Here is a 24838-nt window from a genome sequence, read left to right on the forward strand (position 1 = left end):
TGAACGTGGGAGGCGGAGGTTGCAGTGAGCCGAGATCGTGCCATTGAACTCCTGCCTGGGCAACAGAGCAAGACTCCATCTCAAAAAAAAAAAAAAGAAAGAAAGAAAAGAATTTCAAAATCATTAGTCTTTATGTGGACACAAATATATCACAAATCACTTTATTGCCGGGCGCAGTGGCTCACGCCTGTAATCGCAACACTTTGGGAGGCCGAGATGGGTGGATTACCTGAGGTCAGGAGTTCGAGACCAGCCTGGCCAACATGGTGAAGCCTCATCTCTACTAAAAATACAAAAATTAGCTGGGCGTGGTGGCATGCACCTGTAATCCCACATATTCGGGAGGCTGTGGTGGGAGAATCACTTGAACCCAGGAGGCAGAGGTTGCAGTGAGCCAAGATCACGCCATTGCACTCCAGCTTGGGCAACAAGAGCAAAACTCCATCTCAAAAAAAAAAAAAAATCACTGTATTGCACAGCGTATATTACTTCATAATTGTAAATATCACTTGATATCCAGAATCTATTTTTCTCTAGTTCTTTATAGAATAAAGCGATACTTTAATCATTTTCAGCAGTACTTTGGGCTTCTCTTTGGTCTAGGGCTAAAGGGGTATGGGAGGACGATAAGAAATAGATCCTAGGGAAATAAAAACTAATATTGCAGCTTATCAGTGCAATAAAAACCATACATAAAAACAAAAAAGTCATCATTCTACAGGATATATATGAGATATATTTATCAGAGGCCCTATGGGAGAAGTCTCCTGTTTGAAGAAAAAGAACTTCAGTTCACATTAGGCATATTCAGAATTTGTTGAAGTGTTGTGCACATGACATAACCATCGATGGCTCTGAAACACGGCAGTGAATAGAAAGACACAGAGAGCTAAAGTAGGATAATAAAAATAGAAAAATCAAAGAAAGGTTTGTTGCCACCATAACAAATTTTGAGCATTATGTGTCTGAATAAGCAATCAAAATAATCCTAAATTCACACCACTGCACTCCAGCCTGGGAGACAGAGCAAGACTGTCTCAAACAAAGCAAAACAAATCTAAATTCATGATAATGCTTTTTAAAAATGTTTTCTTTTTCTTTTTCTTTTTTCTTTTTTTTTCTTATGAGACAAAGTTTCACTCTGTCACCCAAGCTGCAATGCAGTGGCACCATCTCTGCTCACTGCAACCTCTGCCTCCCAGGCTCAGGTGATGCTCCTGCCTCAGCCTCCCGAGTAGCTGGAGGGTCACCACACCTGGCTAATTTTTTAATTTTTAATAGAGACAGGGTTTCACCATGTTGGCCAGGCTGGTCTCGAACTCCTGACCTCAGGTGGTTCACCCACCTCAGCCTCCCAAAGTGCTGGGATTACAGGTGTGAGCCACCACGCCCAGCCTGTATATGTATTTTTTGTTGAGTCATTTGAGAAGTTTCTTCTGAACCACTGGAAATTATTGGCAGACATCATGACACTTCACCTCTTAATACTTCAGCATATCTCTTCTAAGAATGATGTTCTTCTACATAGCCACAATACAATTATCACATTCAGAAATTCTAACATTGGCATAATAATGTTATCTAATATACAATTGTATTCAAGTGTCTCCAATTACTCCAATAATGTCCTTTATAGTTGTTGGGGTTTTTTTGTTTTGCATTCAATTCAGGATCAATTAAAGAACATGCACTGCGTGTAACTGTCATGTCTCTTTAGTCTCCTTTAATCAGAACAGCTCTTCAAACTTTGTTAGACTTTTTTTTTTTTGAGATGGAGTCTCACTCTGTTGCCCAGGCTGGAGTGCAGTGGCCAGATCTCAGCTCACTGCAAGCTCCGCCTCCCGGGTTTACGCCATTCTCCTGCCTCAGCCTCCCGAGTAGCTGGGACTACAGATGCCCACCACCTCGCCCGGCTAGTTTTTTGTATTTTTTAGTAGAGACGGGGTTTCACCATGTTAGCCAGGATGGTCTCCATCTCCTGACCTCGTGATCCGCCCGTCTCGGCCTCCCAAAGTGCTGGGATTACAGGCTTGAGCCACCGCGCCCGGCCACTTTGTTAGACTTTTGTGGCACTGACATTTTTGTAGAACACAGGCTAACTGTTTTGCAATGTCCCTCAATTTGAAGTTGATTTTTTTCTTCATTATTTAAAATGTTAAACATTTTGACAGGAAAACTACATAAGCAATATTAAGCCCTTCTCAGTATATCATATCAGGAGGCACATGATGGCAGTTTGTCCCATTATTAGTGATATTAATTCTGATCATATGATTAAAATGATATTCACATGAGGTCTCCATTGTAAAAGAAAATTACAAAAATTCCGTTTTGCATTTAATTAGTAATTTGTGGGGTGATAATTTGAGACTGTGTAAATATCTTCCTCTGCAATCAGCTTTCATGTATTTATATTCGCATCCAATGCAGATTCTTGCCTAAATTAGAATAAATTATTACTCTGATGGTTGCAATACAAAGTGCTATTACTTTAAAACAGAAGCAATACATCGTGTGGTAGCAGATTAAATGAATCATTGACATATATATATAAAAAAAGATATTTGATATGCTGGAGTAAATTCTGTAAATTGTATTGAAATGAATGTGTCTCTCTTTAGGCATTTTCCAAACTTACCCTTAACCTTTTGCTTAATCTTTTGCAGTTTGATATCTATCTATCACTTTTCAAGGCCCCCTTTTTTTTTTTTTTTTTTTTGAGACGGAGTCTCGCTCTGTCACTCAGGCTGGAGTGCAATGGCATGATCTCGGCTCACTGCAAGCTCCGCCTCCCGGGTTCACGCCATTCTCTCACCTCAGCCTCCCTAGTAGCTGGAACTACAGGTGCCTGCCACCACGCCAGGCTAATTTTTTGTGTTTTTAGTAGAGACGGGGTTTCACCGAGTTAGCCAGGATAGTCTCAATCTCCTGACCTCGTGATCCGTCCGCCTTAGCCTCCCAAAGTGCTGGGATTACAAGCATGAGCCACCGCGCTTGGCCTCAAGACCATTTTATAAGTATTTTCTACTTAGTTACAAGAGATTCTTATGAAAAATATTAACTACTCAAATGGTATTAAGCAATTTAAAAGATTGAGGAGGGGAAATCAATCATTTATTCACTCAATGAATATTTATTGAAAATCTACTATGTAGGCCGGGCGCGGTGGCTCAAGCCTGTAATCCCAGCACTTTGGGAGGCCGAGATGGGCGGATCACGAGGTCAGGAGATCGAGACCATCCTGGCTAACACGGTGAAACCCCGTCTCTACTAAGAAATACAAAAAATAGCCGGGCGAGGTGGCAGCGCCTGTAGTCCCAGCTACTCGGGAGGCTGAGGCCGGAGAATGGCGTGAACCCGGGAGGCGGAGCTTGCAGTGAGCTGAGATCCGGCCACTGCACTCCAGCCTGGGCGACAGAGCGAGACTCCGTCTCAAAAAAAAAAAAAAAAAAAAAAAAAAAAAAAAAAAAAAAAAGAAAATCTACTATGTAACAATATTCTGAGAATTCACTAGTGAACAAAAAAGACAAAAATCCTGGCCTCGGCCAAGCATGGTAGCTCACACCTGTAATCCCAGCACTTTGGGAGGCTGAGGCAGAAGGACTGCTTGAGCCCAGGAGCCTGGGCAACATAGAGAGACCTTATCTCTACAAAAAATAAAAAAAATTAGCCAAGCATGGTGGCAAATGCCTGTAGTCCTAGCTACTTGCGAGGAGGCTGAGGCAGGAGGATTGCTTGAGCCTGGGAGGTCAAGGCTGCAGTGAGCCATGTTTGCACCACTACACTCCAGCCTGGGCAAGAGCGTGAGAAGCTGTCTCAAAAAAAAAATTATTGTGGCTGGGTGCGGTGGCTCACTCCTGTAATCCAGCACTTTGGGAGACCAAGGCAGGTAGATCACGAGGTCAGGAGATCGAGACCAGCCTGGCCAACATGGCGAAACCCCATCTCTACTAAAAATATAAAAATTAGCCGGGTGTAAATACGTGTGCCTGTAATCCCAGCTGCTCAGGAGGCTGAGGCATAAGAATGTTTTGAACCCGGCTGGGGAGGTTACAGTGAGCTGAGATCTCACCCCTGCACTTCAGCCTGGGTGACAGAATGAGACTCTGTCTCAAAAATAAAAAAAAGAAAGAAGGAAAATAAATGATGTCCGTTCAACTCAAAAGTTTAGTCTTGGTAAGTCACACATTGTCTATAGTGTCTATAGTATAGTCGTTGAGTGGTTAAGGCAATCATCTGTTTTATGGGGTGACTTTCATACACAGGACATGAAGTGCTTCACAAAGAGAATAATTTTAAACCGAAGAGAAATGGAAGATTTTTAAGGCTGACTTTAAAAAGAGAAAATGACTCATTGGCTCAGAGGGAGGAAGTGGGTTGCATTCAAATAAAACAGTACAAGTTAAAGAGCAATGTTCTTTCTTCAGGTGTCGGGAGGGAGCATTGAAGAGGCCAAAACTGTCACTCTAGAGTTAGAAGGCAAAGGAAATCAGTGGAAATTAGGTCAGATAGGGGTTATTTTTCTTATATTTGTAGAAAGTTTCAAAAAGAGTAAAACAATTTTGAATTAATTCCAATAAGACAATGAAAGAAATGGAGAGGTGACAGATAATTGAAGAAGGAGTTGGAATGGGGAGGAGACTGAAAATGAAGAAGCTAAGTAAAGTGCTAGACAAAGTAACAAAGGCTAGTATTTTTACTGGGTAAGTCAACTCTGAAACATCATCTCCTCCACCTAGCTGAATTGTTAGGAAACAAGGTTCACTATAATTGGTATGTTAATAAAGTATATTAAATTATAACAATACAAATTAAATGCTTGTCTTTATATAAAGCATAAAAGTTGCCACAGCTAAATGGGGGAAAAAAAGGACAATTTTAAACTAAAAGATTTTAAATGCTATTAGGAAACCTCCCATAAAGAAAATATCTTTGTTTCTCAGTGTTGGGAAACTCCAAGCTGCAGCTCCCCTGGGGCCTGTCAGGGAAATATCACTATAATTGGTATGAGTCCGCAAGTACCCTGACAGTAATTGAGGGTTATATCCCACGTATTATACTTGATCGCACATTGTATTAAAAAGGAACAAAGTTATAGAGGCAAGGAGCTGCCATACAATACAGCAAGAGGAGTAGCTCCTAGATGAGGCTTACAACTACAGACTTTAGAACTGTAATGATCTAGTTGATGAAGACTTGGAGATAAAAAGTCAAAGTATCAGCCCATAAAGTCTCACACTGGGGCAAATAACAAGATGAACAACAAATAAGACCGTGATGTTGCCACCTACTTCATTTGTGTATTTGTTTTAGGAAAACAAAAAGTCACCTTAGAACACTGGCAGTCTTATAAATGTACAGTCAGTTTATTCTCTTAAGGATGTCACCTTCTTTTTGTTTGTTTGTTGTTGCCCAGGCTGGAGTGCAGTGGCATGATCTTGGCTCACTGCAACCTCCACCTCCCAGGTTCAAGAGATTCTCCTGCCTCAGCCTCCTGAGTAACTGGGATTACAGGAGCACTCCACCACACCTGGCTAATTTTTGTATTTTTAGTAGAGACAGAGTTTCACCATGTTGGCCAGGCTGGTCTTGAACTCCTGACCTCAGGCGATCCGCCTGCCTTGGCCTCCCAAAGTGCTGGGATTAGAGGTGTGAGCCACCACACCTGTCCTAAGGATGTCACCTTCTGATCCAACATCATTAGCATAAATTAGAGGCAACATGATTAGAGAAAAAACATTAAACCAGGGTCACTAGCATGGTGACCTTGTACAAGTGATTTGAACTATTGGAACTTCATTTTCCTCCCTCTCAAAATTAATTTATATTTATTGATTACTTACCATGTGCCAGGTGCTTTTATGCATCATCTTATCTAATTATCATGTGACCCAATGTAACTCACAGCCTCCTTGGAGGCTCCCTGTTGTTTTTGTGAAACCAATCTCAGTATGTTGTTGAATCCCTCCCCATCTCACCTCCCCACCAAAAAAAGAACCCAGAATTCCATCTTTAAAATGTTGAAAAAAGTATATATTTTTATGCATATTTTGGAAGAAGACAGAGGGGAGACTTACTTAATAAAACTTCTTAAGCATGTCCTTTTTTTTTTTTAACCATCTCTTCTCTTTCCTCAAAATTCTTCTCCTTTGGTGGTACTCCCCTTTCCCCCGTCTTCCCAAAATCTCAAAGCCTCCCCTGCCAGGCATGGCTCACAACTGTAATCCCAGCACTTTGGGAGGCTGAGGCAGGTGGATCACCTGAGGTCAGGAGTTCGACACCAGCCTGGCCAACATGGCGAAACTGCATCTTTACTAAAAATACAAAAATTAGCCTGGTGTGGTGGCGGGTTCCTGTAATCCAGCTACTTGGGAGGCTAAGGCAGGGAGAATTGCTTGAACCCAGGAGGCAGAGGTTGCAGTGAGCCGAGATCCTGCCACTGCACTCTAGCCTGGATGACAGAGCAAGGCTCCATCTCAAAAAAAGCCTCCTCATTCTTGGGCAAGTTCAATCTTTCTCTCCTCAATGGACCACTTCTCGAAAATGCCATTTGTAACCTCACTCCTTAGCAAGTGAAAAGCACCAGGAGTACTTATTGTCCCTCAAGCTTGCCCTTGCTCATGCCCCTCAAGATCCACACTCCAATCAGTATTTAAGGTAGGCATGATGATTATTCCTAATTTATAAAGGTGGAAACAGAGGCTCAGAATACTTAGTGCTTGCCCAATCCCAGAATTTAAGAATGTGGGAGACAGGATTTGAACCCAGGTATCTTTGACATCAAAGTTAATGCTACTTGAACCTCACTGTACCATCCTCCCCATCCTATACCATAACTCTATATGTTTCATGACTCCAGCATCCTAATTTGACATTGCCAGGTCAGGCTGTTTTGGGTCTTACCCTCAACAAGGTAATATGCCATATCCTGTTCAACCAGAGGGGGAGAAATGAAATATTCTCATCCCCTCTTTATTACTAATATCCACCTCCATCTCTTCCCCCTCCTCGCCATACTCCCCAGTTCCCTGACAAAAGGAAGAGAGAAGAAGAGAAGAAAATATAAAAGTAGAGGAAATAAGACGATAGGCTCAAGGAGGGTTGTGGGTGGTTTTCTGAAGCTGTTTTTGCTTGGTCAGAAATAGAAGAAAATTAAAGCCCTCTAAAAGAATGTGGAATGCTATTACACCTTCTTGTACTTCACCTCAAGACTTGGTTATAACTGCTGTAATAGTCAGGAAGTTCAAAGAAACTTAAAGAAAAGTTTCCTGGTCTACTTTTCACTGACAGAGTGACTGTTTTAGCTGAATTGTTTAGTTAAATAATAGTTATCCTATGTATTATTTTAGTTTAGTTTAGTTTAGTTTAGTTTAGTTTAATTTTTGAGACAGGGTCTCTGTTGCCCAGGCTGGAGTGCAGTGGCATGATCTTAGCTCACTGCAGCCTTGGACTCCCAGGCTCAAGCGATCCTCCCACCTCAGCCTCCAAGACAGCACAGAACCAGGCACATGCCACCACAGCGAGCTCACTTTTTGTATTTTTTGTACAGACAGGGTTTCACCCTGTTGCCAGCCTAGTCTCAAACTCGTGGGCCTCCAAGGGATCAAACAAGCGATCTGCCCACCTTGGCCTCCCAACATGCTGGGATTACAAGTGTGAGCCACTGTGCCCAGCCAATAATTATCCTTTATCGAGGATCTCTTATGTGCCAAGATTGCCGTAAGGATAGAACAAACGTATGTAAGTGAACAGGTATAGTTCCTGGCACATAGGAGGCTTTTATGTATGCTATTCGAGATTCAGGCCGGGTGCAGTGGCTCACACCTGTAATCCCAGCACTTTGGGAGGCTAAGGCAGGCGGATCATTTAAGGTCAGGAGTTTGAGACCATCCTGGCCAACATGGTGAAACTCCACATCCTAAAAATACAAAAAAATTAGCTCAGTGTGGTGGCACACACCTGCAATCCCAGCTACTCAGGAGGCTGAGGCAGGAGAATCACTTCAGCCTGGGTAGTGGAGTTTGCAATGAGCCAAGATCATGACACTGCACTCTAGCCTGGGTGACAGAGTAGACTCTGTCTCAAAAAAAAAAAAAAGATTCAATATATCTTGAATCCTCACAATGCCCTAAGAGGTAAAGTCTTTTTACTCTCATTTTATAGTGAAAGAAACTGAGGTTCATAAAGGTAGCCCAAGGTAATATAGGTAATAAATGTTTAAGTCAGGATTAGGAAAGCAGGTAAATAATTGTAGTCACTGAACTTATGCCTTACCCGAATTATTTCATTTTATTTTACAACTATTACAGTTATTATCCCCCATTAAAAATGAAGAAATAAGGCCAGGCATGGTGACTCACACCTGTAATCCCAGCACTTTGGGAGGCTGAGGCAGGCAGATCACCTGAGGTCAGGAGTTCAAGACCAGCCTGACTAACATGGCAAAATCCCAGCTACTTGGGAGGCTGAGGCAGGGATAATTGCCTGAACCCGGGAGGCAGAGTTTGCAGTGAACTGAGATTGTGCCACTGCACTCCAGCCTGGGTGACACAGCAAGACTCCGTCTCAAAAAAAAAAAAAAAAGGAGAAGGAGGTCCAGTGCAGTGGCTCACACCTCTAATCCCAACACTTTGGGAGGCCGAGGTGGGTGGATCACTTGAGGTCAGGAGTTCAAGACCAGCCTGGCCAACATTGTGAATCTCTGTCTCTACTGAAAACACAAAAATTAGCCGGGCATGATGGCAGGTGCCTGTAGTCCCAGCTACTCCAGAGGCTGAGGCAGGAGAATCGCTTGAACTCGGGAGGCTGAGGCTGCAGTGAGCTGAGATCCTGGCACTGAACTCTAGCCTGGGCAGCAGAGAAAGATGCCGTCTAAAAAAAAAATAACAAAAGAAGAAACAGAGATTTAGAATGGTTAAACAATTTTCTTCAAGTCATATGGCTAAAAAGCCAGAATTTGAACCCAGGTCTAACTCCAGAGCTCATATCAGGGCTGCTTCTGCCTGGGGAATGGCTGGTATGCTGTCACCTGAGAGGTTTTGCAGGGATGTATCCATTTTTCCAGTGAATTGACCATAGTCCAGAGCCCTCAGCCTTGCAGGTAGAGGTTTGATTTGGTCAGCCTACTAAGAACCAATCTGTTTCTTGGGAGCAGACACACATTAATCAAGCTCATGAGACTGAATGAAGAACCAGGGGGCCAGTTTATTGATAATGAAAATGTAACTACATTCGAGATTCATGTGACCAGCACATTCTCTCCCTGTAAGTAGACCTCAATAGGAATCCAAATTTTGATCTGAAATTATTTACTAGATATGGAATTCAAGCAAAGGGAAAAATGTGATGACTTAGAAGAATGTCTGCCACGTAGCAAGGACTCAGTAAATCTTAGTTGTTATTATTATTATTATTATTATTAATACCCATGTACACCAGAGAAGGGGTTATGAATTTCCTAGACTTACACAAAAATTTTTGTATGTGTGTATATGTGCCTTTTTTTGGGGGGGGGGGAATGTTTTTATTAAATTATCAAAGTGTTAGTGACCTACAAGAAAGGTTAAGAGCCATAAATTTGGCCAGGCGTGGTCGTGGCTCATGCCTGTAATCCCAGCACTTTGGGAGGCTGAGGCGGGCAGATCATGAGGTCAGGTAGTTCAAGACCAGCCTGACTAACATGGTGAAACCCCATCTCTACTAAAAATACAAAAACTAGCCGGGCATGGTGGCATGCGCCTGTAATCTACTACTAGCTACTCAGGAGGCTAAGCCAGGAGAATCACTTGAACCCGGGAGGTGGCGATTGCAGTGAGCTGCGATCACGGCACTGCACTCCAGCCTGGGCAACAGAGCAAGACTCCGTCTCAAAAAAAAAAAAATCCATAAATTTGACACAAAATCCCGAACATCTTAGTGGAACAAACAAAATTTGTTTGTTTTCCTTTCTTTTTAACCTATGGATTATATCAAACAAACAAAATTTGAATTGGCTTGATATTCTCCTGGAGCTAAGGCTGCTATGTCACAGCCTATTTTGATTAAGTATAACTTCTTAGTTTATGAATCATTTGTTAAGACTTTTTTATCCCCATAATATCTTTCTTTTTCTTTTTTTTTTTTATTTTGTATATTTTATTTTACTTTTGGGACAGGGTCTTGCTCTGTCACCCAGGCTGGAGTGACTGGAGTGCAGTGGCACAATCACGACTCACTGCAGCCTCAACTTCCTGGACTCGAGAGATCTTCCTGCGTCAGCCTCCTGAGTAGTCAGGACTACAGGCACGCACCACCCTGCCCAGCTAATTTTTGTATTTTTTTGTAGAGATGGGGTTTTACCATGTTGTCCAGATTGGTCTTGAACTCCTGGGCTCAAGGGATCCACCTGCCGCAGCCTCCCAAAGGGCTGGGATTACAGGCTTGAGCCACTGTGCCCAGCCTCATTCCTATATGTTTTCTTTGCCCTTTTGCAAATGCTATAATTTATTTCCCCATTCGGGTGATTCAAAATCATCTCCTTTTGGAAATAGTGTTCTTAACATTCAGGCTCTTCACCTACAGTAATGACAAGCAATTGTCTCTATTCTTTTTTGCACATCGGGTACCACACTAGTAACAGCGAACAATAGTTTGCTAAGAAGAAAAATCATGACTACACATCTAGAAGCTCTAGCTTCCCAGTCTTGTTTAGGTTATCTATAATGGCATGGGAGGCATGGTGCTTCAACTGGGGGAATCTATCTTCTTTTATATTTGCCTCTGTCAGAACACTCTTCAAAAGTTCCCTGAATTGCAGTTTTGAAGATATGACACAAATCTGTGTCCAAGAAGGACCTAGACTAGGGAGTCCCAAATTGTCATCTCTGTATTTATTCCACAATATTTATGGAGTGCCCTGTATAGTATAGGCACTTTTCCAGGCACTGGAGTTTCAAAGATGAACAGAGATTTAGAGTATAGTTGGGGAATAATACCCATACATTTAAAATTACCATGTAGTGTGCTTTATTATTTATTTATTTATTTTTTGAGACGGAGTCTCGCTTTTGTTACCCAGGCTGGAATGCAATGGCGCCATCTCGGCTCACCACAACCTCCACCTCCCAGGTTCAAGCGATTCTCCTGCCTCAGCCTCCTGAGTAGCTGGGATTACAGGCATGTGCCACCACACCCAGCTAATTTTGTATTTTTGGTAGAGACAGGGTTTCTCCATGTTGGTCAAGCTGATCTTGAACTCCCAACCTCAGGTGATCCGCCCACCTCGGCCTCCCAAAGTGGTGGGGTTACAGGCGTGAGCCACCTCACACGGCCAGTAATCTCATTTTTAAAAGTCAGCCTGGGCGTGGTGGCTTGCGCTTGTAATCCCAGCACTTTGGGAGGCCGAGGCAGGCAGATCATGAGGTCAGGAGTTCAAGACCAGCCTGGCCAACACAGTGAAACCTTGGCTCTACTAAAAATGCAAAAAATTAGCTGGGCATGGTGGTGGGCGCCTGTAATCCCAGCTACCTGGGAGGCTGAGGCAGGAGAATTTCTTGAACCCAGGAGGCAGAGGTTGCAGTGAGCGAGAGCACACCACTGCACTCCAGCCTGGGCGACAGAGCTAGACTCCATCTCAAAAAAAAAGGAAAAAGTCAAACAAAATATAAACTATCATAGGAATCTCAGAAGCCTAGACTACATGAGGTATATAGCAGCTCCAAAACTCACCCCACTCCTTAGTTTATGAACAAGCCTCTGCTTGTTTAGAATATACACTTACTCCAACTCCTGACATCCACCACAGAAAGGTTGCCTTGTAATGGCAGATATTGCCATATATAGTCCATATGATGAAACCTGAAAAGGTATTTTATTAATTCAGCTTTCAGGCAGATCCCAAAAAACCCATTGGGGGACACATTCTGGCTCATGCTTCAACAACAAGAATAAGCTTGCGAAAGGGAAGAGGAGAGCTCAGAATTGCCAAGATTTATGATAGGTAATTTTTTTTTTATTCTTTGTGTGTGTGTGTGTGTGTGTGTGTGTGTGTGTGTAGAGACGGGGTTTTGCCATGTTGCCCAAGCTGGTCTCAAACTCCTAGGCTCAAGCAATTCTCCCACCTTGGCCACCCAAAGTGTTGTGACTATAGGTGTGAGCCACCGCAAGGCTATAATTATTACTGGCAGATGCTGTGTATTTGAATTTCCTTATAAAAAAAAGTATTCAATTTATTGGGAAGTCCCTACTGTGTGCTAGGTACTAGGGATTGAGGAATTCTGTTGACACGTTGACTTGCTCCCTGACCTTTCAAAGCATACACCTAGATAATGAAATCATCAATTCCAATTAAAGTGTAGTAAGTGCAAGGTAAGTATCAAGTATTTTTGCCAAGTTAACTCCATTTGTTTTTCAGGTTTCAGTTTAAACATCACTTTCTCGGGGAACCTTTCCCTAACCCTTACAGTCTAGGTTACTCAGTATATTATATGCTATATTCTTTCTCAGCACTTTATGTGTTTAATTAAGAATTACAGATTTTGGCCCGGCACAGTGGCTCACACCTGTAATCCTAGTACTTTGGGAGGCCAAGGTGGGCGGATCACCTGAGGCCAGGAGTTTGAGACCAGCCTGGCCAACATGGTGGAACACCATCTCTACTAAAACTACAAAAATTAGCCGGACGTGGTGGCAGGCGCCTGTAATCTCAACTACTCAGTAGGCTGAGGCAGGAGAATTGCTTGAACCCGGGAGGCGGAGGTTGCAGTGAGCCAAGATCGTGGCACTGCACTCCAGCCTAGGCAACAGAGCAAAACTCTGTCTTAAAAAAATAAAAAATACAAAATTTAAAAAAATAAAGAATTACAGATTTAATAAATTTTTACAGAGAAAAACTACTACATGTTAACTGTTCTAGGTTCTTGGGATAAAGCAGTGAACAAAACAAAAAGACTAGTTCATGCCCTCAAGGAACGTACTTTCATTTTATTGGTAATGATTTGTATAACATATGTCATCCCCTCTAGATAGTAATCCTAAGGGTTTGCTTCCTCACCGGTGTATTCCCAGTTCCTGGGACATGGTAGATGTGTCATATTTGTGACTGACTGATCAACCCCAAGCCACAAAGCAAAGATTTGCAGTAACTCTAGGGTAGCCTAGAGAGGGAAAAGCTGCTCCCTAAAGATCAGATGAGCTCTTAATCTGGTGTTTGCTATGAATCACAGTAGTACTTATTATGTATTATTATTGAATAAATATTAAATAATCAGTTCCCCCATCTATCTAAGATGGTTTTTGTTCCGACCATTTTGTTTTTCACCATCTGTCTCTGTTAAAGATTATAATACATAAATGCTACATTTTTGTTGTTGTTGCTGCTGTTGTTGTTTTGTTTGTTTGTTTGGAGATGGAGTCTCGCTCTGTCGCCCAGGCTGGAGTGCAGTGGTGCGATCTCGGCTCACTGCAAGCTCTGCCTCCCAGTTCATGCCATTCTCCTGCCTCAGCCTCCCAAGTAGCTGGGACTACAGGCACCCACCACCACGCCCAGCTAATTTTTTTGTATTTTTAGTAGAGAAGGGGTTTCACTGTGTTAGCCAGGATAGTCTTGATCGCTTGACCTCGTGATCCGCCCGCCTCAGCCTCCCAAAGTGCTGGGATTACAGGTATGAGCCACCGCGCCTGGCCTGTTGTTGATTTTGTTTTTGAGAAGGAGTTTCGCTCTTGTTGTCCAGACTGGAGTGCAATGGAGTGATCTTGGCTCACTGCAATAGATTCTCCTGCCTCAGCCTCCCGAGTAGCTGGAATTGCTGGCATGCACTACCACATCTGCTAATTTTGTATTTTTAATAGAGACAGGGTTTCTCCATGTTGGTCAGGCTGGTCTTGAACTCCCGACCTCAGGTGATTCTCCCACCTTGGCCTCCCAAAGTGCTGGGATTACAGGCGTGAGCCACCGCACCCGGCCCATAAATGCTATGTTTTTTGTTTTTTGAGACGGAGTCTCGCTCTGTAGCCCAGGCTGGAGTGCATTGGCGCAATCTCTGCTCACTGCAAGCTCTGCCTCCCGTGTTCACACCATTCTCCTGCCTCAGTCTCCCGGGTAGCTGGGATTACAGGCGCCCACCACCAAAATGCTGTTTTATGGAGCTTTGGCAAGCTCTAGAAATTTGTGACAAATGTACTTCATTGGGCCAGGCGCAATGGCTCATGCCTGTAATCTCAGCACTTTGGGAGGCCGATGCAGGTAGATCACCTGAGGTCAGGAGCTCAAGACCAGCCTGGCCAACATGGTGAAACTCCGTCTCTATTAAAAATACAAAAATTAGCCGGGCGTGGTGGTGGATGCCTGTAATCCCAGCTACTCAGGAGGCTGAGGCAGGAGAATCGCTTGAACCCAATAGGGGGAAGTTACAGTGAGCCGAGATTCTGCCACTGCACTCCAGCCTGGGCAAGAGAGACTTTGTCTCAAAAAAACACCCCAAAAAACAAATGTACTTCGTCGAACTAAATGGTTTCATCTAGTCATATGTCTTAGCTCACCTGTTAGACACCTTAAAAGTAAAGATTCTGTCTCTTTTGTACAATCTATAGGGTCCAGTAACTGCTAAAGTATGATTTTTAAAAAAATTAAAAACTTGACTTTCTTGCAAATAAATATAAAATGAACATGTATCAAAGATTTTATTCAATCCTTGAATTAAGGAGGAAACCAGTGATTCAAATGAACATTGTAGTCAATCAAAGGAATACTGAAATAATCTTTTTTTTTTTTTTTTTTGAGATGGAGCCTCCCTCTTTTGCGCAGGCTAGAGTGCAGTGGCACGATCTCAGCTCACTGCAACCTCCCCCTCCTGGGTTCAAGCAATTCTTCTGCCTCAGCCTCCTGAATAACTGGGATCACAGGCACCCACCACCATGCCCAGCTAATTTTTGTATTTTTAATAGAGAGGGGGTTTCACCATGTTGGCCAGGCTGGTCTCGAACTCCTGATGTCAAGTGATCCGCCCACCTCAGCCTCCCAAAGTGCTGGGATTACAGGCGTGAGCCACCACACCCAGCCTATTATTTTAAAGAGACAGTTTAACAACCACCTGACCATCACCTGATGGTTGCATTACATTCCTGGTGGGGTAGGGGGGCTCTCCTTCCCTGCTCATGTCTGCCTAACTACCTACTCTAACAAAATGAAATATAAATTGATGAAAAATGAGTCAATATCTATAGGAAAATAATCAATTGCATTTCACTTTACACGATTTACATCTCTCTGGACAAAACAATTTGCACTGCTCATAGTTCTCTACAACTTACGGAGTTATAAAATAGATCAAAGACAATGGAAGGCATACAGCCCTCACAGAATTGGATAACATGGGGGCCGAGCGCGGTGGCTCATACCTGTAATCCCCCAGCACTTTGGGAGGCTGAGGCAGGAAGGTCAGGAGTTCGAAACCAGGCTGACCAACATGGTGAAACCCCGTCTCTACTAAAAATACAAAAATTTGCCAGGTGTGGTGGTGGGCTCCTGTAGTCCCAGCTACTCAGGAGGCTGAGGCAAGAGAATCGCTTGAACCCGTGAGGCGGAGGTTGCAGTGAGCCAAGATCGCGCCACTGCACTCCAGCCTGGGCGACAGAGCGAGACTCTGTCTCAAAAAAAAAAAAAAAAAAGAGAATTGGATAACCTGGGAGGATATGCTAGACAACCTATGTTTCCACGGAAGGTACTCAGTAATCTTTTAATTTATTTCAAAGTCTTTTACAGTTTGCTCCTACATTAGTCCAGTCATGAGAAAGGTGCATACCCCTATAGAATCAGATAAACCCCGAAGGGGCTGCTATACAATACCTGACACTATACTAAAAGAATACCCAGTTGGCCAGATGCAGTGGTTTACACCTGTAATCCCAGCACTTGGGAGGCCGAGGCAGGTGGATCACCTAAGGTCAGGAGTTCGAGACCAGCCTGGTCAACATGGTGAAACCCCGTCTCTACTAAAAATATGAAAATTAGGCGGGCGTGATGGCAGGTGCCTGTAATCCCAGCTACTCGGGAGGCTGAGGCAGGAGAATTGTTTGAACCCAGGAGGCAGAGGTTGCAGTGAGCCGAGATCTCGCCATTGCACTCCAGCCTGGGGGACAAGAGCAAGACTTCATCTCAAAAAAAAAAAAAAAAATTAAAATAAATAAATAAACACCCAGTTATCCTTTCATCTGTTTCCAAGTTTGGGGTAATTTTTCTTGACATTCAGAACTTTATATATAGAAGTTGCTCAATAAATGTTTGTGAGGGTTAATAATACTTGTGGGTAAGTTCTGTAGGCCACATTTGGTTGTACCAACTCTCAGATGTCTCTGGAGACTCAGACTGATGGGAGCATAATGCCTGTGACTTGAATACAGTATTTATAGAAATAGAGCTTTTTATAAACTTCTGTTCCCTTGTATTCTGTTAGTCCTGAGATGCCTGAAAATGAAGCCACCTTCGCAATAACTGCTGGAGGAATTGGGGATGCCAAGGAGTAGGTGGTGAATTGATGCAAATCGCTTCTTAGTGCTTATTAGGAGCTGAAGAAATGGAAAAGCAGTCTCCAATTTCACATCTTGAAATAGAGGTTTTTTCCCACATGTTACTAAAGGAAAGTCAGCAAAAGATATTTAAATCTTATATTTATCTTAAAAGTCCTTGATTTGTGATAACTATACATTGTATGTAAATTCAGGGATATGTATATACGTGTGTGTGCATGCGTGTGTGTGTATACCTGACATATATAGTAGATATATGTACCTATTGAAATTCTCTCATTCTGTGTATGTATATATACCTATGTAAAACTAGTTGTTGGGAAAGGCATATGTGATTCCCTCCCTTTCACTTTTCAAAGTGAGCCACTAAGCAAATGGAAAGTCTAAGAGTTCAGAAATGCCCCATTCTCCTAAGGACTTTGCCTTCACCATTTTTCTAGGGTATAGTGCCACTGACTTACAGAGCTGGATGTTTTTCCACAAGAAAAAAGCTCTTTCTATTTATAATACCAAACTGCATATTCACCTTTATAGCAACAGAAAACAAACATTAAAGTAAGCCAAATTTTAAATCATTTGACTTTGACAAGCAGAAATTACTTTTTAAAAATGTATTTATGGCTGGGCGTGGTGGCTCACACCTGTAATCCCATCACTTTGGGAGGCCGAGGCAGGTGGATCACTTGAGGTCAGGAGTTCAAGACCAGCCTGGCCAATATGGAGAAACCCTGTCTCTACTAAAAATACAAAAATTAGCCAAGCGCAGTGGCATGTGCTTGTAATCCCAGCTACTCTGCAGGCTGAGGTAAGAGTATCGCTTGAACTTGGGAGGCAGAGATTGCGCGAGCCAAGATGGTGCCACTGCACTCTAGCCTAGGTGACAGAGTGAGACTCCGTCTCAAAAATACATATCTTTTTTAATGTTAAAATTAATTTAAATGTAAAATTTCCGAATACTAGTCTTAGAAATGTGTAAAAGATTTTTTTTTGATTGTTAAACAAAAATAAAATCTTGTTTTCAAAATGCATGCATGGTGAAAATATGTAAAAATTAAAATACTAATGACAATATACAATGAAAAGTTTTATAGACTTCAATCTTTATAGACTTTAATGTTGCATTAACTTACATGAAAATTCCAGGGCTGAGCGTGGTGGCTCACACCTATAATTCCAGCACTTTGGGAGGCCAAGGAGAATGAATTGCTTGAGCCCAGGAGTTTGAAGACCAGCCTGGGCAATATGGCAAAACCCCATCTCTACAAAAAGTACAAAAAAATTAGCCAGGCATGGTGGTGTGTGCCTGTGGTCCCAGCTACTCAGGAAGCTGAAGTGGGAGGATCGCTGGAGCCCGGGAGGCGGAGGTTGCATTGAGCCAAGACAGAGCCACTGCACTCCAGCCTGGGTCACAGAGTGACACCCTGTCTTAAAAAAAAAAAAAAAAAAAAAAGAAGGAAAAAGAAGAAAATTCAAGTATTCAAAGTACCATTTGTTACAAAAGGTATTTGATTATTCATGAAATTATTCAGTCACTAATTATTATTAATGTTAAGTGCTAAAGAATAAACGAGGAAAATGTGGTTCCTACTCATAAAGAATGTGTACATTAGTTAAGAGAAAAGACTAATATTTAGGAAAACAAGAGAGCAAATGGTTATATCATTAATTCATAAGCAATGTAATCTTGGATTGACCCTTAAAGAAAGTAAAATTCTGCTGGGTGTGGTAGCTCACGCCTATAATCCCAGCACTTTGAGAGGCCGAGGTGGGTGGATCACTTGAGGTCAGAAATTCAAGACCAGGCTGGCCAACATAGTGAAACCCCATCTCCACTAAAAATATGAAATTAGCTGGGCGTGGTGACACACGTCTGTAATCCCAGCTACTCAGGAGGCTGAGGCAGGAAAATCACATGAACCCGGGAGGCGGAGGTTGCAGTGAGCTGAGATTGTACCACTGCACTCCAGCCTGGGCGACAGAGCGAGACTCCATCTCAAAAATAAATACATAAATAAGTAAAATTCCAAAAATGGGAGAGGAAAGGTTAAGCTGAGAGACTGCATATGCAAAGGTATAGGAGCTGGGATATGGAAAGAAAATGGAGACTAACTTGGCAAGCAGAAATTGTTCACAATGCAGGATACTGGGAAATAAGAGCTTTTTTTCTCCCTTTTACCTTTTGAAAACCACAGAAGCTACTTCTCTGAATAAGCAGAGATAAAGTCATCTAGGAGCAGATTTTCTGCATTCTGCAAAATCACTTAAATGGCGTATTTTCGTATGCAAATATAAAGGCATACTTTTGTCCTAGGGAAAGGAAGGCTTTGTTACTTGATTCATTGTGTATATTTTAAATTTTCTGTGTATTATGCTGTTTTAACTTTTTTTTTTTTTTTTTTTTTTTTGAGACAGTTTCACTCTTGTTGCCCAGGCTGGAGTGCAATGGCGCAATCTCGGCTCACTGCAACCTCCTCCTCCCAGGTTCAAGCAATTCTCCTGCCTTAGCCTCCCGAGTAGCTGGGATTACAGTCGCCCACTACAATGCCCAGCTAATTTTTTGTATTTTCAGTAGAGATGGGGTTTCACCATGTTGGCCAGGCTGGTCTCGAACTCCTGACCTCAGGTGATCCACCTGCCTCAGCCTCCCAAAATGCTAGGATTACAGGCGTGAGCCACTGCACCCAGCCTGTTTTAACATCTTGAAAAATCTTTCCAGCTGGGGAGAGACTGCCCTTATCAGGGATAGCCAATATTAGAGATAGCAAAGGGACCAGCCAGGAGCATGCCTTTGATGCACAGACTAACTAATCTACAGCCATCCTAGCTCTATCTGGCCCTTATACTCCAGAAGAGAATATTCCTTTGCCTTAATCATCCCAGGCCCTGCTACCAGGCAACTAGGGGCCACCCATCTAACTTAGAGCCTATCAAAATTTCAGCCTGGGCAACATGGTGAAACCTGGTCTCAAAAAACAAACAAAAGTTAGCCAGGTGTGGTGGCACGTCTGTAGTCCCAGCTACTCAGAGGCTGAGATGGGAGAATCACTTAAACCCAGGAAATTGAGGCTACAATGAGCTGTGATGGCACCACTGTACTCCAGCGTGGGCAACAGTGAGACCCTGTCTCAAGAAAAAAAAAAAAAGAAAGAGAAAAAAATTACTCAATTCGCCACTCCTCAACTGTTTAACCTGCCCTGTCTCAGAAACTTCAATAAAGGCCATGGCCCAAGCTCTCTCCCATCCAGTGTTCTGCCTCCTGACTACCCCCGCATATTCCCCAGTGACCTCCGCATGGTGTGTGGTGACCCCCTCTTTAGGACCTGTGAGTATAGTAAACTTTCTTCTACAAGCCTCTCCTATCTTTCCTCCTGTGGCCACACCTGACTATCCTATAAATGTACAATTTAAATAGCTTTGACAACATCCTTGATAAAAACTGAGCATCTCCTAGAGATTCCCTGGTATGAGGAGCCCTGGAGAGGGGGTGGACCAATTTGCATAGCAGCCCAGAGCATTTTAGTAGAGACAGAAATAAAACTCCCAAGACTTGAAATTCAGAGAATTTGTCTGGGTTAAGCAGAATACCCCTGACAAAGGACAATTTAACAAGAAGTGGGCATTCGGGTTGGAAAACAGGGCCCAAAACAAAGGCCTAGAGTTCAGTGGAGAAGCTGGTTTCAATATGGCATCTGGCTAAGGCTGGAAATCTCTCTGGGTCCAGCCAGTCTTACATGTCCTGCTTTGGAGAACAGTGGCTGAGTGTGAGAATGTGAACTACTAAAAAGCTGTAACTTGGGGCCCAACTTTGGATAGCACTACGGATTGTGCAGGTATCTGGGCCAGCAGGAAAATCACCAGTGCCCACTGAGCTTTTCTAGGCCAGGGTTCAATTTTGTTATCTGTGAGCAAAGGACCATGGTTTTCCAGTACTCCACTCTCCATTTGCGTGCAGAAATAGGTCTGGTCTATTTCTGGCCTATATAGGGGAGATGAGCACTCAAAAAGGAGGGTTTATTGGTTAGGACTCTTGGTTGCAAGCCATAGAAACATACGGTTACCAGAAAAGGGTCCTAATCCAGAGAGAGTTCTTGGACCTCACTCAAGAAAGAATTTGGGGTAAGTCCGCAGGGTAAAGCAAAAGCAAGTTTGTTTATTGATTGACTTATTTTGAGACGGCGTCTTCCTCTGCTACCCAGGCTGGGGTGCAGTGGCACAATCTTGGCTCACTGCAACCTCCACTACCAGGTTCAAGCGATTCTCCTACCTCAGCCTCCCAAGTAGCTGGGATTACAGGTGCCCGCCACTATACCTGGCTCAAACCTATAATACCAACACTTTGGGAGAACATGGCAGGAAGATCACTTGAGGCCTGGAGTTTAAGACCAGCCTGGGCAACACAGGGAAATCTTGTCTCTACAAAAATTTAAAAATAAGCCGGCAGTGGTGGTGCATGCCTGTAGTCCCAGATACTCAGGAGGCTGAGGTGGGAGTTTTGCTTGAGCCCAGGGGTTTGTGGTTGCAGTGAGCTATGACTGTGCCATTGCACTCCAGCGTGCATGACAGAGCAAGGTCCCGTATCAAACAAACAAACACCTCATGAAGTAAAACATTACCAACACAACTGAAGACTCCTGAATAGCCCTAGGAGTAAATCTCTTTCCTCCCCATCAAATTCTTCATTTTGCTGAATTTGTTGTCAAATGATCCCATACATTTCTTTATTCTTACATTACATATATATGTGGCCCTAAACAATAAAGCATACTGTCTTGCATTCAGCCAAAACTGAGACATCAGTGAGGTGCCAGCTGCAATGGATAGAGAAGTGACTAATCAAGAGAGTCCCTGGAGCCAGGTGCAGTGGCTCACGCCTGTAATCCCAGCACTTTGGGAGGCCGAGGCGGGCCGATCACGAGGTCAGGAGATCGAGACAATCCTGGCTAACACGGTGAAACCCCATCTCTACTAAAAATACAAAAAATTAGCCGGGCATGGTGGCAGGCGCCTGTAGTCCCAGCTACTCGGGAGGCTGAGGCAGGAGAATCTCTGCCAGGAGGCAGAGATTGCAGTGAGCCGAGATTGCACCACTGCACTCCAGCCTGGCTGACAGCGTGAGACTCCATCTCAAAAAAAAAAAAAAAAAAAATTCCCTGGGACATGGAGTTGCAGGAATAATCACCTGAATAACCAATTACAATTGGGGTTAAGTCTACAAAGCAAAAGCACCGGCAGTTCTGAGAGTCCCCACTGAGAGAGCTGCCTAGTCTGGGGGTTAGCCTGACCCAGGTTTAGGGATGGTACAAAGGCACCAGGGACATTCACATTGTCTTGACAAGGCACCCTCTACCCTGGGTATCTCAGATGGCTGCATTGCCAACCTCCCCTCCACCATACTTCAATAAGTCCCTTCCTCCAAGGGATTTCACCCCTCTTTGGCAGAGAGCAAAAAGCCTGTCCTGAACACTACCATCCCAATTCAATTCACAAGTACTGCCAAGGGAGTCAACTTCTTCATTTTCCAATCTTAGAAATGGTCTTTGCAGTGATTCCAACGGTAAAGAAGGCAAAGACAAAGCCACATGGATCTGCTCACACTGACTTATTTACTCTGAGCAGTAGCCAGTTGGGGAGGGGGTAATGGCCTGCAGAACCCCCATAACTTCTCAAACATACATGCCTGTAATTACATATTTATACAAAAGCAAAAGTCCTTCCTTTTGACTCCACCCAGTACCAATCTGAACCACCCTCAGATTAGGTAGGGGTGTGTGTGTGTGTGGGTGTGTGTGTGTGGGTGTGTATGGGTGTAGGCTTGGTGGTGTATTTATTTGGCACAGTCCTTCCTGGAGATGACTCTAATGCTAGTTACTTTTCCTCCAAATATGTGCACACTATATTTTGCCTCTATTATCAAAATTATGTAAATACCAGCACTTTTTTCATTATATCTTAGAGACACCAGTTGATGTTTAACTGACCTATTGCTGTTTTCACTTTGTCCTTATGTTCTGATTTTTGATGCCAGCCTGTTGTTCTTCACATTATTAAGTCTATGAGTCTATGTACTTCTTTTTTTTTTGAGACAGAGTCTTGCTCTGTTGCCAGGCTGGAGTGCAGTGGCACGATCTCGGCTCACTGCAACCTCTGCCACCTGGATTCAAGCAATTCTCCTGCCTCAGCCTCCCGAGTAGCTGGGACTACAAGGCACCTGCCACCATGAGCAGCTAATTTTTGTATTTTTAGTAGAGATGGGGTTTCACTATGTTGGCCAGGATGGTCTCCATCTCTTGACCTCGTGATCCGCCCGCCTTGGCCTCCCAAAGTGCTAGGATTACAGGACTGAGCCACCATGCCCAGCAAGTCTATGTACTTCTAAAGTACAATAGACTGTAACATCATTACATTAATTACATACATTGTGGTCAGTTCACTTACTACTTTATTTCTCAGCAGGATGCTGCCAGATTTGCTCTCTGACTCTCTCAGCTCCATGTCTGATCAACAACCCTGTATCTGTCTGGGGAACACAAGGGAATCTATTTCTAAAAAGATGAAACTACTCTTAACTCCTGTTCAGAGGCTAGGCACAGTAGCTCATGGCTGTAATCTCAGCACTTTGGGAGGCTGAGGCAGGAGAATTGCTTGAGACCAAGAGTTCAAGGCCAATCTGGTCAACATAGAGAGACCCTGTCTCTAAAAAAAAAAAAAAAAAAAAAGTGGGCCGGATACGGTGGCTCATGCCTGTAATCCCAGCACTTTGGCAGGCAGATCGTCTGAGCTCAGGAGTTCGACACCAGCTTGGGCAACACGGTGAAACCTGATCTCTACTACAGCTACAAAAAAATTAGCTGGGCATAGCGGCGTGTGCCTGTAGTCCCAGGTACTCAGGAGGCTGAGGCAGCAGAATCATTTGAACCTGGGAGGCGGAGGTTGCAGTGAGCCGAGATCATGCCACTGCACTCCAGCCTGGGCGACAGAGCTGAAAGAAAAAAAAAAAAAAGAAAAAAAATTTTTTTTGGCCAAGCAAGGTGGCTCATACCTGTAATCCCAGCAATTTGGGAGGCAGAGGCAGGAGGATCACTTGAGGTCAGGAGTTCGAGACCGGCCTGGCCAACATAGTGAAACCCTATCTCTCCTAAAAATAGAAAAATTAGCTGGGCATGGTGGCGCATGCCTGCAGCTACTCAGGAGGCTGAGGCAAGATAATTGCTTGAATTGGGGAGATTCAAGATTGCGCCACTGCATCCAGCCTAGGCGACAGAGTGAGATTTTGTCTCTAAAAATAAAAATAAAACTCTTGTTCAGCTACTATGAAATTTGGTCTGCAGTTTGGCATATACCTACTCCCTCCCCTCCAGCCTAAGAGGGCTGAATTTCCTGTTTGTGTTTGTCAAAAGCCAAACAAGAATCCCAATCATCTGTTCTTCTGAAAAGATGAAAGAACTGTTTGTGTCCACGTCAAAGACAAGGGCCTGCAGCAATTCAGGAGACTGTCAGGGCCTCCCGAGCACCAGCAGGCCTAGCCACACAGTCCTGGCAGGTCTGACCTTTAATGCTTGAGCCCCAACAAGAATGAGTGAATGCTCAGAGACGGGGCCCTGCAAGCGACAGAGCCGATGGTCTCTGGCCAAAGTGACCCAGTAGTTCTTTTGGGTCAGTGTTACGGCTTCTCCAGAACTGAAAAGCCGCCACTGAAGTGGCCTTGGTCCCTTAGTCTTTGGTCAGTCCAAGCCTGTGATACAGTCTTTAAATTCATTTATATCTAACAGGCCAAAGAGCTTTTATCTACTAGGATCCCCATGAGTTAGAAGGCTGCTAGAGTATTATAACAATTTTTTGTTACCAAAAAAATGTTTTCTTCGGCCGGATGCGGTGGCTCATGCCTGTAATCCCAGCACTTTAGGAGGCTGAGGTGGGTGGATCACGAGGTCAGGAGTTCAAAATCAGCCTGGCCAAGATAGTGAAACCCCGTCTCTACTAAAAATACAAAAAAAATTAGCCAGGTGTGGTGGCAGGCACCTGTAATCCCAGCTACTCAGGAATCTGAGGCAGAGAATTGCTTGAACCTGGGAGGCAGAAGTTGCAGTGAGCTGAGATCATGCCACTACACTTTAGCCTGGGCGACAGAGCCAGACTCCACCTCAAAAAACAAAATTATTTTTCTAATTAGAAAGGTCCATTTGCTGAAGCAAAGGGCAGGGTGGATGTATCATCCAGTGTATTCCAAAAGATAAATATGAAGCATTTGTGTGTGGGGTGTAGCATTTGTCACATATTGTCAATTATAAGCCCCCCTTCTGATGTACATCTTTTTTTTTTTTTTGGAAACAGAGTC

General features: G+C 43.5%; 3 protein-coding genes across 6 annotated transcripts in view; 1 reads left to right on the plus strand and 2 right to left on the minus strand.

Moving 5' to 3' along the window:
- The window catches only part of DMC1 (DNA meiotic recombinase 1), a 52178-nt gene extending 34654 nt beyond the window's left edge, over positions 1-17524 (plus strand). Inside the window, exons 13-14 of the mRNA XM_050806336.1 lie at positions 11861-11977; positions 16431-17524. Coding sequence (XP_050662293.1) covers positions 11861-11977; positions 16431-16500 — 187 coding nt within the window. The 3' untranslated portion in view covers positions 16501-17524. The remainder of the gene's footprint in view (positions 1-11860; positions 11978-16430) is intronic.
- The window catches only part of GTPBP1 (GTP binding protein 1), a 310687-nt gene that overhangs the window by 208105 nt on the left and 77744 nt on the right, over positions 1-24838 (minus strand). The window lies entirely within an intron of this gene.
- Positions 1-24838, minus strand: part of CBY1 (chibby family member 1, beta catenin antagonist) — a 628117-nt gene that overhangs the window by 141955 nt on the left and 461324 nt on the right. The gene's annotated exons all lie outside the window — the stretch shown is intronic.

Source organism: Macaca thibetana, chromosome 10 (genome assembly GCF_024542745.1).
Source record: "Macaca thibetana thibetana isolate TM-01 chromosome 10, ASM2454274v1, whole genome shotgun sequence".
Classification (NCBI taxonomy): Eukaryota; Metazoa; Chordata; class Mammalia; order Primates; family Cercopithecidae; genus Macaca; species Macaca thibetana.